The sequence below is a fragment of the Anser brachyrhynchus genome (genome assembly GCF_964034855.1).
Source record: "Anser brachyrhynchus genome assembly, chromosome: 9".
Lineage (NCBI taxonomy): Eukaryota > Metazoa > Chordata > Aves > Anseriformes > Anatidae > Anser > Anser brachyrhynchus.
Genome location: NC_137703.1, coordinates 5059002 through 5073599, shown reverse-complemented (window position 1 = coordinate 5073599; position 14598 = coordinate 5059002). Strand labels below are relative to the sequence as shown.

The following is a 14598-nucleotide window of genomic DNA, read 5'->3' as shown; positions in this document are numbered from 1 at the left end:
CTCGGTGGCAGGAGGCCTAAGGACACGGTGCTGCTGAAGCGGGATGTGATGCAGAGTTTACCTTGCTGGGCCAAAGTCTTCAGCAGGGAGGGAACGAACTTCCCCATTGTTTAAGAAAAACACAGGAAATCTCAAATGAGATCTGTCAAAGAGTTGCTTCATAAAAGAAGTTTTTATCCAGATTAATTTACAGGTGACATAAAATCACAGGGAAAACACTCAAACCGTAAAACTGATGGGGAAGTGGAAGATTCAGAAATGTCACTGAATCAAGGTGTTTTTTTGTCATCTTTTGTCCTTCCTTTATGCATTAACATTGCTCAGCATAAAGCCAAGAAAAACTTATAAAAATTTCTCAAGTCCACAAGTGGAAACAAAAATTGCTTCTAGCTTTGAAGAGATTCTCATAATAGAAGAAACACACAAAAAAACACCCAGCAGACTGACCATGGAACAAAGCGTCAAGCTGAAACACACAATTCAGCTCAAGTCCCATCTGATGACCTCAGATAAATGTATTTGTACCCTCTGTACCACAGCACACCATAAAACACTGCAGCTTCTCTTTGAATGCTGCATGCCATTCTGGGTACTCCACGTAAAAGACAAGGGGGAGGATCAGAGGTATGCGTGATTGTACACAAGGTGGGATGAAGCAGATCAAGACAGCATTTAAAAGAACTGACAGAAGATCAAAAAAGAGATACATAAAGGAAATACGTTTTCCACACAAGTAATCTATTTAGAGTTCACTGCCGCATGTTTTATAACCAAAGGGCTACTAGAATCCCAGGAGACATTCCCGTACAGTGACACAAAGCATGCTGAGCACAGTTCACTTTTGTTGAAGTAAAAAGAGTTACTAATGTATCCCAAATCTTAAAAGCAGGAATATGACTCTGTACGTTAACAAAACTGTTGAAGAATTAAATGATTTGACTTCCAGGAAAGAAAGGTACAGATGGTATTTAAGACCACACACAATTTCAGAGGTAAAGAATAATAAGGATAATACGAATAAGGATAAGAATTCAGGAATGCCCAACTATCACCCAGCTGCTCAGATCACAAAGTCGGGCAGCCTCTGGATGCCAGATACTTCTGACTTCCACTCCTGGGGTTGCCCTTCATGTTCTAAAAGGCTTGACACTTGTCTAGAAATATCTCATGAGGCCCTATTCATGAGAAATAGCCTCATGAGGTCCATTCCCCTGTTCAAAGCAGGGTCAGCTGTGAGGCCTGACCAGGTCAGTCAGGGCTTTACCCAGTCCAATCTTGAAAGCCTCTGAGCATGGAGACCGCAGAACCTCCCTGCACAGCCTGCTCCAACACCTGATTACACCGTGAGGAGAGAAACTTCACCTCATGGCCAATAGCATTATTGGTTACACGGAATTAGGTTTTCTTTTAGATTTTTTAAGTTCCTGTTCTACATTTATCTGCCCCTAATCTCATTGCAGATATCTAAAACCTGGTGTTTCAAGATAACCCATCGCATTGTCATTATTTTTTCCTTCCAAAGGACAAGAATGTCTGCAGAAATGTAGTAAATTAAGCTATTACCTGGCAATACACTGACACTAAATTTAGAAAGTATCCGTAAATCTTACCTCATTTCCATCCAAGAAAACTTGGTCTTCATGTGGCTCAAGTTTAAATTTCCTCTTAGTTTCCTTTTTTTTGGGTGTTCCTGGGGTCTCATCCTGAAGAGAAACACAAATTATACATAAAAAACATGTACAGGGTTTTAATTTCTGGTATTTTAATATATCAAGTCTGACAACTTTTTACAAACTTAAAAAAAATGGAATGTGATCTTAAGTGAAGATACTATCTTTACTATATTTCTTATTGTTTTCATGCCTTAACAATTGGGTATCTAAAAATAAAGGCAAATCGTACGGAAAGAGAAATTTTATTTATACATAGTACCTAAGGACGAGGCTGTAACTTTGGGATTACATAAAGTGTTCAAATGCATAGCAATGTTCCACTGACTTTACCACAAAGTCTGCACAGAGATCAAGCACAGAGTACGACACTTGATAATCACTAGCTCTCGTAGAATTACTGGGTACCTTGGTGCCGTATTTACCACACGGGCATCCTTCCAGGATCAATTTCTGCCTTTTCATTCTCTACCCTCCTCAGTCCTTTTGGGATATTGTGCTTTCCTATTCCCCGCCTCCTGTTTCACTCTCTTTGCTTACTTCTGTGCTAGAAACTAAATTTACAATTTTTGCCCTGTGTTAAGTTAGTACCCAATGGCTTATATCATCCACTAAAATATCAGTTCAATAATTAATGATTAGGTTAAAAATTAACATTGCATTTAATAATACAACACTTCAGAGACAGCGAGTTGGAGGACTTCCTAACTTTCAAAATCAGCACTGTAAGGTATCTCAAGAGTTAGGTAACCTTACACTGCCTTCTGTTTTGACCGCCAGCAAGACTGTTTTGTTTCTAATTCCTTTATTAGCCATGTAGCTTTCTTTTGAGATCTAGACCTTTGTACATGTAGACTACACCTTTGATTGTGTGCCATTACCTCACTCAGGAGTGTCCAAACTGCAGTAACTTTTGAGCACTATCCTACTAACTCTCACTGGATTCGTATCACTGTATACAGAAGACAAAATACACCTCTTCATCAAGTCTCTCCAGCAGATTCCTAAAGTTTTAATTTATGATTTCTGTTCAGCTACTAGAATAAATCGGGAATGAAAATGTGAAGAAAACACATGTAAAACTTGTAATGATAGTATGAACTGTAAAGAAAATAGATCAGATGTCTGCAAAAACTAGGCATTAAGTAGATTAAAACAGAGCTCCCATACACAAAACTGGCCCACTATTACAGAACTACTTACAAGCACCGAGTATCACATTCCAGACATTCTTATCACCAAACATGGCAGAATTGCTGCTTCATTTTACATGGGAAGCTGCACCGCTTTGAGAGGTTAGGTCACACGCATACATGTCTGTCTAAGCTAAGGTGCAGCTGCACAAAGCATCACCGCCCGCTGCAGCTGAACAGAAGTAGGCTTTGATTAACTCAGTCCGCACTACAAGGTGAGGAGATCTAACTGAAGTCTCTGTTTTGACCTAAATCAGAATCAGAACTCCAAAATATAAAAAGGTGTGTTTTGAAGACCAAAACAGGAAGAAACACTTTAGAAAAACCAACCTTGTTTTTAAGCCAATGTGCTCTTAACAGTACCAGTTAATGTATTCTCTGTTAACAGGTTTGTCTCTCCTCTTGCGGATCGCACTTACCTTCTTACACTCCTCTTTTTCACCATCCTTTTTCTTTTCTTTCTCCTTCTTGGTTTTTTCATCTTTGCCGCTTTCCTTCTTGCTCTTCTTCTCCTCTTCTTTCCCACTCTCAGCCTTTCCTTTTTCCTTTTCTTTCTTTGTATCCTTGTCAGGTTTCATTTTCATCACTTTTAACGCTCGATGAAAGAACTGTTTCTTCAGGAGTCTTAAAAGGAAAAGAGTTAGGTGATATATTTAAGTGCAGCTGGAATAATCATGTTTACACACACATCATTAGATAACCATCTAGACTACCTAATATAATCATGAATAGCATAACTGATTGACAGAGGTCACCATCACCAATGATCCCATCTCACCTCTTGCTCCTTTTTGTTCATCTGTTCAGAACTGAGTAAAAACCACACTTTTCTGTGCCAGCATTTGGCATAGATATAAGCGAATACACAAGACGTAGGATGGAGAAAGCCCCCAAGTCAATTTAATTATCTTTCTCATTAATATGACTATCTGATCTGTATTTGCAAGTTCATGTCAATGTATTGCATCGCAAAAATAAGGAAGTGGACAAACAGCTTATTAAGTTACTTGGTAAGAGGTACACATTGAATAAAATTACCACTGGAACTGTGGCACACGTGCAAGCATTCCATTCCTGTTAGCTACAAACATACCTTACAGTAAGTACACATATGGCTGGCTGGTCCACAGGACGTAGTATTTGGCAGTCCTGAAGTTGCCACCAAGAAGTAATGTCCTTGAAAGGACCATACCCAACTCAGAATAGGAAGAGCCGTACAGAATCCTGCTCTTCAGACTGAGGGGAAGCAGTGGGTTATGATTGCAAGGGCCAATTCACAGCAAAAAGCTGGCCCTATGCACCAAAGTGATTTGTCTTGTACTTGGTTTCTTTCATCTCTTGCTGCAGATCAAATCCTTATGCTGGACTGCTTGTTAAATTAGGAACTCACTGAAAAGAGAGAAGTCCTTCTACCACTTAAACGTACATGCATGCTGATTATCAAAGAAAGCTGCTTCAGGTTGTTGTGGTTTACCCCAGCAGGCAGCTAACACAGCCGTTCGCTCACCCAGCAGCGTTACTGCTGGGCAGGATGCCCCGTGGCACGGGACACCCCTTTGGTCAGTTGGGGCCCGCTGTCCTGGTTCTGTCCCCTCCAGCTCCTGGTGCACCCCCAGCCTGCTTGCTGCAGGGCAGCCCGAGGAGCTGCAAAGTCCTTGGCTCTGTGTGAGCACTGCTCTGCAACAACTAAAACACTGGCGTGTTATCAGCGTTGTTCTCGTCCTCGATCCAAAACACAGCACCATACCAGCTACTAGGAAGAAAATTGACTTTATCCCAACCGAAAGCAGGACACAGGTTTTTTTAAAATAAATTTAAAAAAAAAAAGACAAAAAAACCTTCCCTCAGACAACTGCTCACATAGTTTCTCTGTCAAGCAACAGAAAACCACTTGGTTGGGAGCACCTACTTTTCTTCTCAGCTGGGGGAGCCATCCCTGCCTCCGATGGAGGCATACACAGACCACACTGGAAGCCCCCCGCAGCGGGCCCGAGCAAGGGCTGCTGCTCTGAGCACGGAGCCACGCTATCGGAGCGGCCAACAGGCAGCTGGTGAAGCAGGACAGACCTTCGCATGACGGCTGAAGTGCAGGGTGCTTGCTAATTCCCAGCCTGTGGGCCCTCTTTAGAGCTGCCAAACGCAGCGTTAGTGCTGTGGTTTCTCTAGATGGGTATGTGAGTGCACCGGGAGGCCTCACGCACTGCAGCAGCGCTACGAATGCAGACAGTAAGTTGTTAAATACGGAGCTGTTCAATGCAACTGACACAAGATGATGACACAGACTCTGGTATTTGTTTCCTGATGGATAGGACAGGTAAAAAAAAAAATCACAGTAGCCACACCAAGAGAATTAAGATACTTGGTTTTTAATATGCATGAGAGCCTCTTCTGCTGAGAGAATGCTTTCCCCACTGTATTAAGACATCCCTCCATCTCTCCTAAGTGGCAAAAGAAGCAGACAGCGCTAATGTTTAAAACCCTGACAACAGTTTTGGTGGCCAAAGGTGGCCTTAGTATTAAGTGATACAGGAGCCTGCACAAGAAAGTAAATTGCAGACATGGTACGGTGCTGAATGGATCATCAGTGCACGAGATGCTGCTACTGATAAAAGTCAGAACAGAGCAGAGAACAGAGAGTCAAACGGATTTTTTTTTTGCATGCTACATTGTCATTCTCTACACTGCTGGAGCTGAAGGACTCAACCAACTGTTGTCTCATCTGACGGTTTAGTAACTGAGGAGCAAACATACAGACACTTACCTCAGTCCAAAGATTCTGGAAAGGAAGACATTTTTCTGCTTGCGTTAAAATAATGTTACTTTTTCCTAAATTTTCTTGACTAAGTCAGCACAAAGTTCAAACAGCATCAGCCCTGTCTCAGCCCTAGAACTGGGGGCGGAATCTCACCTGCTGGATGGCTATATAAAAGAGGCCCAAAAAGAAAAAACAAAACAAAACAACAAAACCCCCTAAATACAATCGTTACTTGTAAGTGGCTTTCGCAGAGCTCTCCAAGTGTAAGATTCAGCCCCAAAAAAGGATGGAAGGGTCAGAATACACCATTCATCTAAACAAAGCACTTTGAGTATGCTAAGCAACAGAGACATGCCACACGAGAGGCATAAATTGAACCTCAAAGTTCAGCTTTTGCCATGATGGCAGTCCAGGTCCACAGGAAGGAGACATTTGGGAGCTCTCATCCTGCTGACATAAAATAACTATAAAATTTAGGAAAATTTGCTGCCCCAAACAGCATAACAAATGCAGAATAGAATTTGGGAAACAAAGATGATGAAACTACATTGTTCATATTTCCCATCTGACACCCTCAAACATAGTAATAAAAAGAGTCTTTATTTTTACATACTAATTCAAATGTCTTAGAATGCATCAAGTCCTTTTATCAAAGTAGCCTAAGCGAAACTGTTTCTAAGTAACTAAGACGTCTTGACAACTATACTCATTAATAATAGTGATGATTTAGATTAGGTCATACCTGTTGCAGTATTCAACTACAGACTCTCGAGTTGTAAACAACGCTTCTTCTCCCTTCTTTGCCTTTGCCCACTTAGAATCCAGGAGGCAATCCACAGCTTTTGAGGCTAAAGGAAAAAATGGAGGAAAAAACCCACTGCGTTTCATCATGGAGTCTACACTCCTTGAACCACATCAGTCAGTCAATTTCAGTGATGTTTCACATCTTCTCAATTTTTAAGGTAAATGAGTAGCTGCTATTCTGAAGTACTTGACAACTACACACCTTTAAATCACAGAGTGAAAAGTTTATTGTGTTTACTTCAGATAAGATTAATTTTACAGCTATCTAATGCCTAGATAAGTTTTCAAAACTGTACTGGAAGATCAGTCCTTATTAGATAAAGCACAAAAAATAAAAACAAAATCCTCTCCTCCCACCACCCCCAGTACAGTGCTAGACAGTTTAGTTCTGTGGTTAAAAGTAACCCTACCGATAAAATAGTCAACTCGGTGGCCCATCATGTTGGTGGATTTTGTTGGACAGTTGAACCGTAAGTATTTAGCAACAGCCTTCTCCTCTTTGAACGGCTCACCGACCTCCTACAATAGAGAAAGTGCAAAATCAATACAGTCTGAAGTACATGGGAAAAACATTCATTTGGGTTCAAAATTCAGATATTGCAAGGTCCTCGTTATTTTGTGGCAATGTATAAATAACAAACAAAATGTAAAAGATGTGAACATACGTCACTATTCTCAAGAGCTTTCTTTCTACAACATGCAAAAGAAAACAATCCCAGAATCTAGTGTCAGATGATCCAAAAGTAACGACTACAAACTCATTCAGCCCTCTGTAAAGAGGGCAAGTTAAAGGAGGAAGTCAGAGGAAAGTAGTGGACACTTGGCAAATGGAAAGCTGCTTACAAGGCTGGATGAAAACAGTTGTGAAGCTGAGAGCAAAGAAAAACAATACAGAGAGAAGAATTCGCATGTACGAAATGACAGCAACACAGGCATATTGACAGAATACTAAGCAGCTGAATTTCATGTCAGAGTGGTGAAAACCATGTTGAAAAGAAGCTGAAAGATTTGTGTACAAGTTTTCCGTACCACTGCACAACTACAACGTGACTCAGGAGAATCATGGAGGAGGTTCTCCCAGTCCAGGGACTAGGAACACCAGTATAAAGCCCAGCACGATCAGGTACACAAGCTCCAGAACACACATTTTAGGAAAAGGGCGCCCTTGGTCTACAGACATTAATACGTGCCATACATTTACCAACTTGCAGACTGGTAGCACAATGCAAAGGACTTGTAAGACAGAAGGCGGAAGATAAGCGTTTTCAATTATGTTGAATTACCGCCTAGTATTTGTAGGGGGGAAGGAAGACCTTTTGAATGTTCCTGCTTCACAAAAACATGAAACAAACGTTTGGGATATTACACCGATTCACACAAACTTCCTCAAACTCCTTTCTGTACGAGCTCTTTCAATCAGCAAGGCTCAGGTCTCCAGGTCCCCTCCCCACTGCGACCTGGGGATCAGTCACACAGGAACCCCAGGACCTTTTGCAGACCGGCAGCACCTTTTCTGTACCTGTCCTTGTGCTGCCCACAGAAATGCAGCACAGAAGCCACAGAGAGATTGTGGGTTTATAGGGATATACAGAACACAAAGATTCTGTTTAAAGACATGGCATTTTTAAAGGTCCATTCCAACTTTAAGGCGCAAAACTGTAATATTGCGAGAAGGACGTTAAGTAGAAACGCAAGGTGAAGCAGTCGTCGTTACCCCAGAATAAAAACTTCGGACGGCGCGAGCTGTTAACTTTCAACAGCCTGCACTGCTAGCTTTCAAAATCAACTGGTTAATGAATTATCCTTTTAAAGGAGATTTTTGCTTTTCCTACCTTTTTAAAGAAAATCAATCAGGCGCAAAATATCCACGTTACCAAAAGCACTCAGTGGTTTGTTAGTTCTGAGCCTACTGAGATTTTTTAAGCCTGAATTCTTGGTGTGTACGCAGAAATACGCTCTCACGCTCACCGGTTATGTTTACAAACACATGCCAGATGATCCTAACAGGCCTCATATAGATGAAAATCTCTTTCTCCATGTTCAACCCTTCATTTTTCTCCTTTACAATTTTATCAGTCCGAGTGTAACAGCAGGTAACTACCCGCTAACTGGCAGTGCACATATATACATTTATATACTGTGGTCTCACGTCCCCTTATATGGTGCAGTTGTAACAGGAACTGTAAATCCCCGATCATCTTACCAGTTTTGGTACCAAAACAGATTTGATTTAATAGCAACACCCTACACCACAAGGCACTGAAAGAAAACGGATGAACATACCATATGATTACGGTACGGCACCCACACCAAGGTGCCATGGATACTAACGATGAGATGCAGCAACTGCATTTCAGAATAATGCTTTTCTCACGTTTCCTACCAGCACTTCATACTCCTGACAACAATTCACAAGGCAAACGTTCTTCTTTGTACCACGGTCCATGAAACAGCCAGAGAAGTTAAAGATACTTCATTCCTCTGCCAGGATTTCGTATTTTCTCCTTCCTTAAATATTTACGATTCTGCTAAGCCATGTGATGTGCTATACAGGCAGCGGCTGGCACCAGAGTTTTTTTGATTGCTCCTTACTATCTGTTGCTTTGTCCTTTTCTGCGGGATAGCTGCAGAATAACCCAAGCAAAAATGCTTTCCTGTGAGAGAAATTGCCATAGTTTAAGCAAGCTCATTCTCAGAAAGTTTTCCCTGCAAATTAATCCCCATTTTTTATCCTATTTTCAGAGCCAGACTTCTGTTACAGTATTAAAGCAGATGACAGACAGAATACTGAATTCCATCATAAAGTGAAGTCCACAGAAGCACTGAAAATGTCAGTATCTTAAATGCAAGTTTTTAAAGATGCAGTTTAGCAGATCTCTATGTTCAGCTGGAGAAATAGCCAAACAGCAGGCTTTCTACGCCTCCTGTACATTTAGGAAAGGGTTACACAAACGAATCAACGTGTACTTCCAAATAAACTATGAAGCTTTAAAGCAGACATCACAGCCTTAAAAAGTGTGTGAAAACTCTTGGATATTTAAAGTTTGCTTTTATAGGAAAGACAGAAAACCTGCACACTTAGGCTTTCAGAACATTGTCCCTCACAGAAGGTTTCTGAAGCCGAACAGTTTATACAAGTTTCAGATAAGGAAAGCAAGAAATTTGAGTAGATTAATCAGGTGCAGCTGATCCTCCAAGCTGAGAGTTTACATCCAGAAGGAGTCTACATCATCCCGCGCTCTCCTCCTCGTACCCTGCCTGCACACGCAGCTGTGTCCAAGTTATCTCGTCCCAGGATGGTCTGAGCACGTTGGAGTTGGGCTGAACCACCAGGCTACCTTCTCCCGGCCTTGCAGACTCTCAGGATGCCGTTTTCTCATTTTGCCGACCGAGCTTTCTCCAGAGGGGACTGCCAGTGGCACAGAGCTGGCTCCAGCGCTTCCTCTATGCCATCAGAGGATCCGTTATCTCAAAGTCCCTTTCCACTCCCACTATGGCACGAAAGGCACAAAGATTGGCAGGGGTTCAGCTCTATTATCACCCGCTACAGACTGACGCTTACTGCTGGAGCAGGGGTTAGACAACACGTACTTCGTGGCAGCCCACCAGCTCCTGTAACCGCTGCCACCTGCTTATGAAGTCTCCATTCAGCACACGGCCAGTACCACGTATGAAATGCACGCAGGCTGGAAGGCACTGACACTTGCATCTTCGGGAAGTGCTGACATCCAAATCCGCACAGATGTTTGCCAGGATTTTCTAAATGCCTTAGTTTTGTTACAGTGAAGTTTGGGTGACCTCCACTTAAGGGACGACCAGCACTTTAACCATCTAAGAATCTTTAAAAACCCAAATCCAACCCCTAAAGAGAAACAGTCCCTCTGCACCACCCTTTGCTAATAAGATAGAGGTGGTGGGGGGCTAAGCCTCCAACCTAAATGGAGCACCTGTACCGAACTGATGGGAACGCCCTCATGTGTCCCCTAAGGCAGGGGCTGGCTTCTGCTTGTTCAGCTTTCCGGAGGATGCTAAATGCATCAGGGCACACTCAAAAACATCAGCAGGCTCTTTAATCGGTGGTGCTCACACAGGGCACGTGAAACCCCTAAATTCCCTCCTCTTGAGACGATTCATACCCAAACCTTAGGCTGAATGTTCTGTGGCAGGGAAAGGCGTAGTCCTCCCCCACTCTGTTGAAACTTGGGTACTTTGCCTAAAACAAACCAAGGTGCTGTACAACAGAGAAGGAACATGCAAGTTAGCATGATCTGGTACATCACTGTGTGAGGGTGGGTTGGGGGAAACCAACACGTAAAAGGAAGGGCTAGGGGCTGATCCTTGCTCTTAGGACTCCGTCTGAACTTTCTTCAGTGCCTAACAAGGGTAAAGTTGCCCGGCTCCTGCACGGATGACCACTACGTGGATTGCCCCAGGTCTCTCAAAAGGCCCCATGGCAGAGGCAGGCAGAGGAACCAGTTCTTCTGGATTGCTGCGGCTGTCTGCTGGCCATAAGACGCTAACTTTTCTTTACCAGAAAAGGTTAATGTGCTTTTGTCCTGTATACACCCTACCTAAGCAGATGTCTTTGTTTGTTTCTTTGTTCTTTCCAGCTATCACTAATTTTCTGGGGAAAAAGCTGTGAGTTTGTATATTTACAACAAAACACATGTTGGGTTCCAAAACCCATGCCCAAGGAGCAGCGCACGGTATTTGGAAGATAAAACTTGCCAGCTGCAGTCTTCTAACCTGAGGCCAGTTGTTTCGACTTTCTCCCTTCCTATCGCCAAAAATCTAATTCAGATTTTCATCCTACAGGGATTCTTTTTTTTTATTGACACGAGAAGCCACCATTTTAAACTCCAGTTTTTCTGTTTTTACCCCCCCTCAATCTTTGTTTCTTCTTCCTTTACCACTTGATACCACTCCCTTTTGAAAAAGCTACTTAGCTGTTCTCCCTGGTTATCCTCCTACTCGGCTTTACTAGAATTTACCAGAAGATAACAAGAAAACTGGCCAGCCGCAATAAAATTTGTGGTACTGGTACACTATTGCATTGTGATTTCAGAAGACCCTTTCCGTACCCATTCACAAAAAGCTGTACCACAGGAAGCAGCAAGGCAGCTGTTGCACATTTTCCTTCCAGCAGAGCCCAAATCAAGGCATGAAAGAAACACGTTGGGAACGGTTAATACTGATTAGCCCATGTCCTTCATCAGGAGAATCTCAAAGCTTGCATCCAGTGATTCAAGAAGGGGAAAAAAAAGCCAACAATTGAGGTATGTTCTCCTGTTACCCCCAAACCTCAGTTTGCAGTTGAGGCGTTTACCAAATCACTGCCTCAGAACGGTTTTCTCTATTTATAAAAGCGGTATTTATACACATTAGCATTTCGAGAGTGGAGGGCACAGCGCTAGGATGCTATGCGAGTGCCATTAATCGCAACGCAAATACAAACAAAACTTCACATGTGCAGAATAAAACCATGCACGATGGAATCTGGCCAAAGTAATTAAAACTTAATGCCGACTTAATAGTCCGAATGCAGACCTGCCAAAGTGCCACGTGTTACCCAACTGAACGCTCGTCAAAGCGACCAGCTCAAGATTTTGTGTTTAAGCGAGAGTTTCAGGACAGATTGTTTTTCCCAAGAGATGAAATAGCTTTCATCGGGTTGCTGGAGCAATAGGCATCCAAAGACATCCCCCATCTTTGAGAGGTATCTGTCTCAAGAAGAAATATTAAACTAGCCATCAGACAACATATGTTGTTTTCTTCTACTAAGTCCTTTATATACATCAAGTGTCCCTGATTTCAGAAGTTTGAATCACGTGGGAGCCCACTGGCTCTAGCAATCTGCTTCCCACAGAACAGGCTCTTTGCACTACTGCGTGCCTCCGTGTTAATTACAGTTAAATTACCATCAGGAATGACACCGACAACTTAACCTACAAAACGTCTTCACTCAGACTTTTGAAGTTAGGATTTCTGTAACTTCCGTCACTTTCACCTTGTTGCCAGAGGAAGAGTTGAAGCTCAGCAGTCCAGATTAGGCAACGTATTTTGTTATGAAAATGCATTCTGTACAATAAATCCTTCCTGGTATCACTTCCGATGGAAAAATAGGCTTGAGAGAATTTTGAGCTGCTTTATTGCACCTTTTTGCATGCCTCATCTCACGTTTAGCTTGTTGACCGAAGTACCACGATTCACGTCTTGATGGTAGATATAAAATTATTTCGAAGCCTGTTTTTGTACACTCAGTATTTGTGATTGAAGTCTACTCCATCAGCTTTTTCCACAGCTAAATATTGTCTCCTGCTACAGTCTTACTCTTGACAAGAAATTAGCGATGGGGTATTCAGATGTCAGACCCGCTCACAGCATGGTAAATAGCCTCTTTATTCGGGGGTACACACCGCCCTAAAGTAAGTACTCACTTCTAAAGCACTTCAGCCACCTACAAATAAACGCCCTGCTCTTCCTTTCAAAAGCAACTTGCAGTGTTATCCTGAAACATGATAAACATATTGTAGCTATGCCAAGAAAGTTCAAAAAGCTTAAAAAAAAGCAAAACAGAAAAATAAATATTGCTTTGTTCACTGACCAATTAAGAACACCCTCTGGGCATTCAACAATATTCTTTGTTCCGTGTCTTGTCTTCCCATTGTCGTTGGGACTACTAGGAGGCAATACGGACTTATCTGTACAACTGTACCACAAATTTAGGCCAGAATCCCAAACCTTCAGCATTAACACCTAGACACGGATGCAATCAGTAACAACCCAGGAAATCCTCCTATTGCTAGCAGGCTGGAAGTAAACATGTGCTTAAGTGCTTGCAAAACCAGAGCCCAGGGTATTATACAAAACATTAAATTACTTTCAATTTGGTTTTGATGGATGCTTTATTGGGCTACTGTCATCCTTCCTTGGTAAGGGACAGTCTGTGACAATCCTGGAGAGTGAATAATTCCGTAATGCCCACCGCCTGTGATTGATAACTTATTTAACAAGATTCTGATTAATTACTCTTTGCATTTTTTCCCTTCACAGTAATTTGAATTAAAGGGAAACAGGAACCACTGCGAGTACTGACACATCTCCATCTTCTCAGGAGAGGGGAAAGCGGGCCGGGAAGGGAAAGGAGCAGAAAGAAAAGGCAACGAAGCAGAAGGACGAAGTACGAAGCATCCATCTGTTGAATAGCTCTCTGATTTCCCTCGCAAGTGTCATCTCCACTCAGAGCACAGCCATAAAACCTACGCATTATTTAGTGTTAGGGTTAATAATACATACCAGGAACAGGCATTCTAGCACCCGATGGTGTAGCTATGCACAAAACCCGCATCGGGAACTCCACAGACCTCCCTAAGCCCAATTTTTTGGCAGCACAGAGCCGCAGGTCGGTGTGACACCCAGCCCTCACCGCCTTCACCCACATCCCACGGCTCCCCCCGGGTCTCCACGCGGAGCCGGAGCCGCTCGGGTCCGTCTTCTGACGCGGCTGGTTGCGTTTCTCTGAAAAGCAACAAATTTCCTTCCCCCACCACATCACCGCCCGGCCTGGGCGCTCTGGGCTTTGAGGGGCCCGGGGGGGGGGGGAAGCTCCCGGCTCGGCTCCGCTGTGGGAGCCGGGGGGACCGGGACCGGGACGGGGACAAGGACCGGGACCGGGGCTCTCCCCTCGGTCCACCCGGACGCTCCCTTCCCGGCCCCAAACGCCACCACCGGCCGCTTGGCCCCGGCCCTGCCGAGCCCCTCACGGCGGCACCGCGGCGCTTTGCTAGAAAATTCCGAGGTAAACCCCCCCCTCACATCCCGGCCCGGGGCTTCACCGCCTCCCTTCTCCCCCCGAACACCCCCCCCCCCCATCCAGCGCCGTGAGGAGCCGCGGGGAGGCCTCGGGCCCGGGGCTCGGCCGCCCCTCCGCCGAGGCCGGGGCTCCGTGCGGGGGGCGAGGGGGGGCAGCGGCCGGCCGGGGCGGAGGCCGTGAGGCCGCCGGGGCTCGGCTACCTGGGTCCGCTTCCTGTGCCGCCGCCGCTCCGCCATGTTGTCCCCGTCCGCTCCGGCGGTGACGTGGGCCGGGCGGCGGAGCGGGGAGCGGGGGGCGTGGAGGCGGCGGGGGGGGGGGGAAGGAGGCTGCGGCCTCGCGAGAGGCGCCGGGGAGGCCGCGCCC

General features: G+C 44.2%; 2 protein-coding genes and 1 long non-coding RNA gene across 3 annotated transcripts in view; 1 reads left to right on the top strand and 2 right to left on the bottom strand.

Annotated features, from left to right (window-relative positions):
• LOC308200174 overlaps positions 1-14598 on the bottom strand; it is an 87215-nt gene that overhangs the window by 8439 nt on the left and 64178 nt on the right. The window lies entirely within an intron of this gene.
• Positions 1-14598, bottom strand: part of SEC62 (SEC62 homolog, preprotein translocation factor) — an 18270-nt gene extending 3672 nt beyond the window's left edge. Inside the window, exons 1-5 of the mRNA XM_080605425.1 lie at positions 14436-14598; positions 6833-6941; positions 6361-6466; positions 3283-3487; positions 1611-1703 (exon numbers count right to left, since the gene is read on the bottom strand). Of these exons, the coding sequence (XP_080461551.1) occupies positions 1611-1703; positions 3283-3487; positions 6361-6466; positions 6833-6941; positions 14436-14471 (549 nt within the window). The 5' untranslated portion in view covers positions 14472-14598. The remainder of the gene's footprint in view (positions 1-1610; positions 1704-3282; positions 3488-6360; positions 6467-6832; positions 6942-14435) is intronic.
• LRRC31 (leucine rich repeat containing 31) overlaps positions 6948-14598 on the top strand; it is a 54543-nt gene continuing 46892 nt past the window's right edge. The window contains exon 1 of the mRNA XM_080605418.1: positions 6948-14220. The gene's annotated coding sequence lies outside the window, so the exon portion shown is untranslated. The remainder of the gene's footprint in view (positions 14221-14598) is intronic.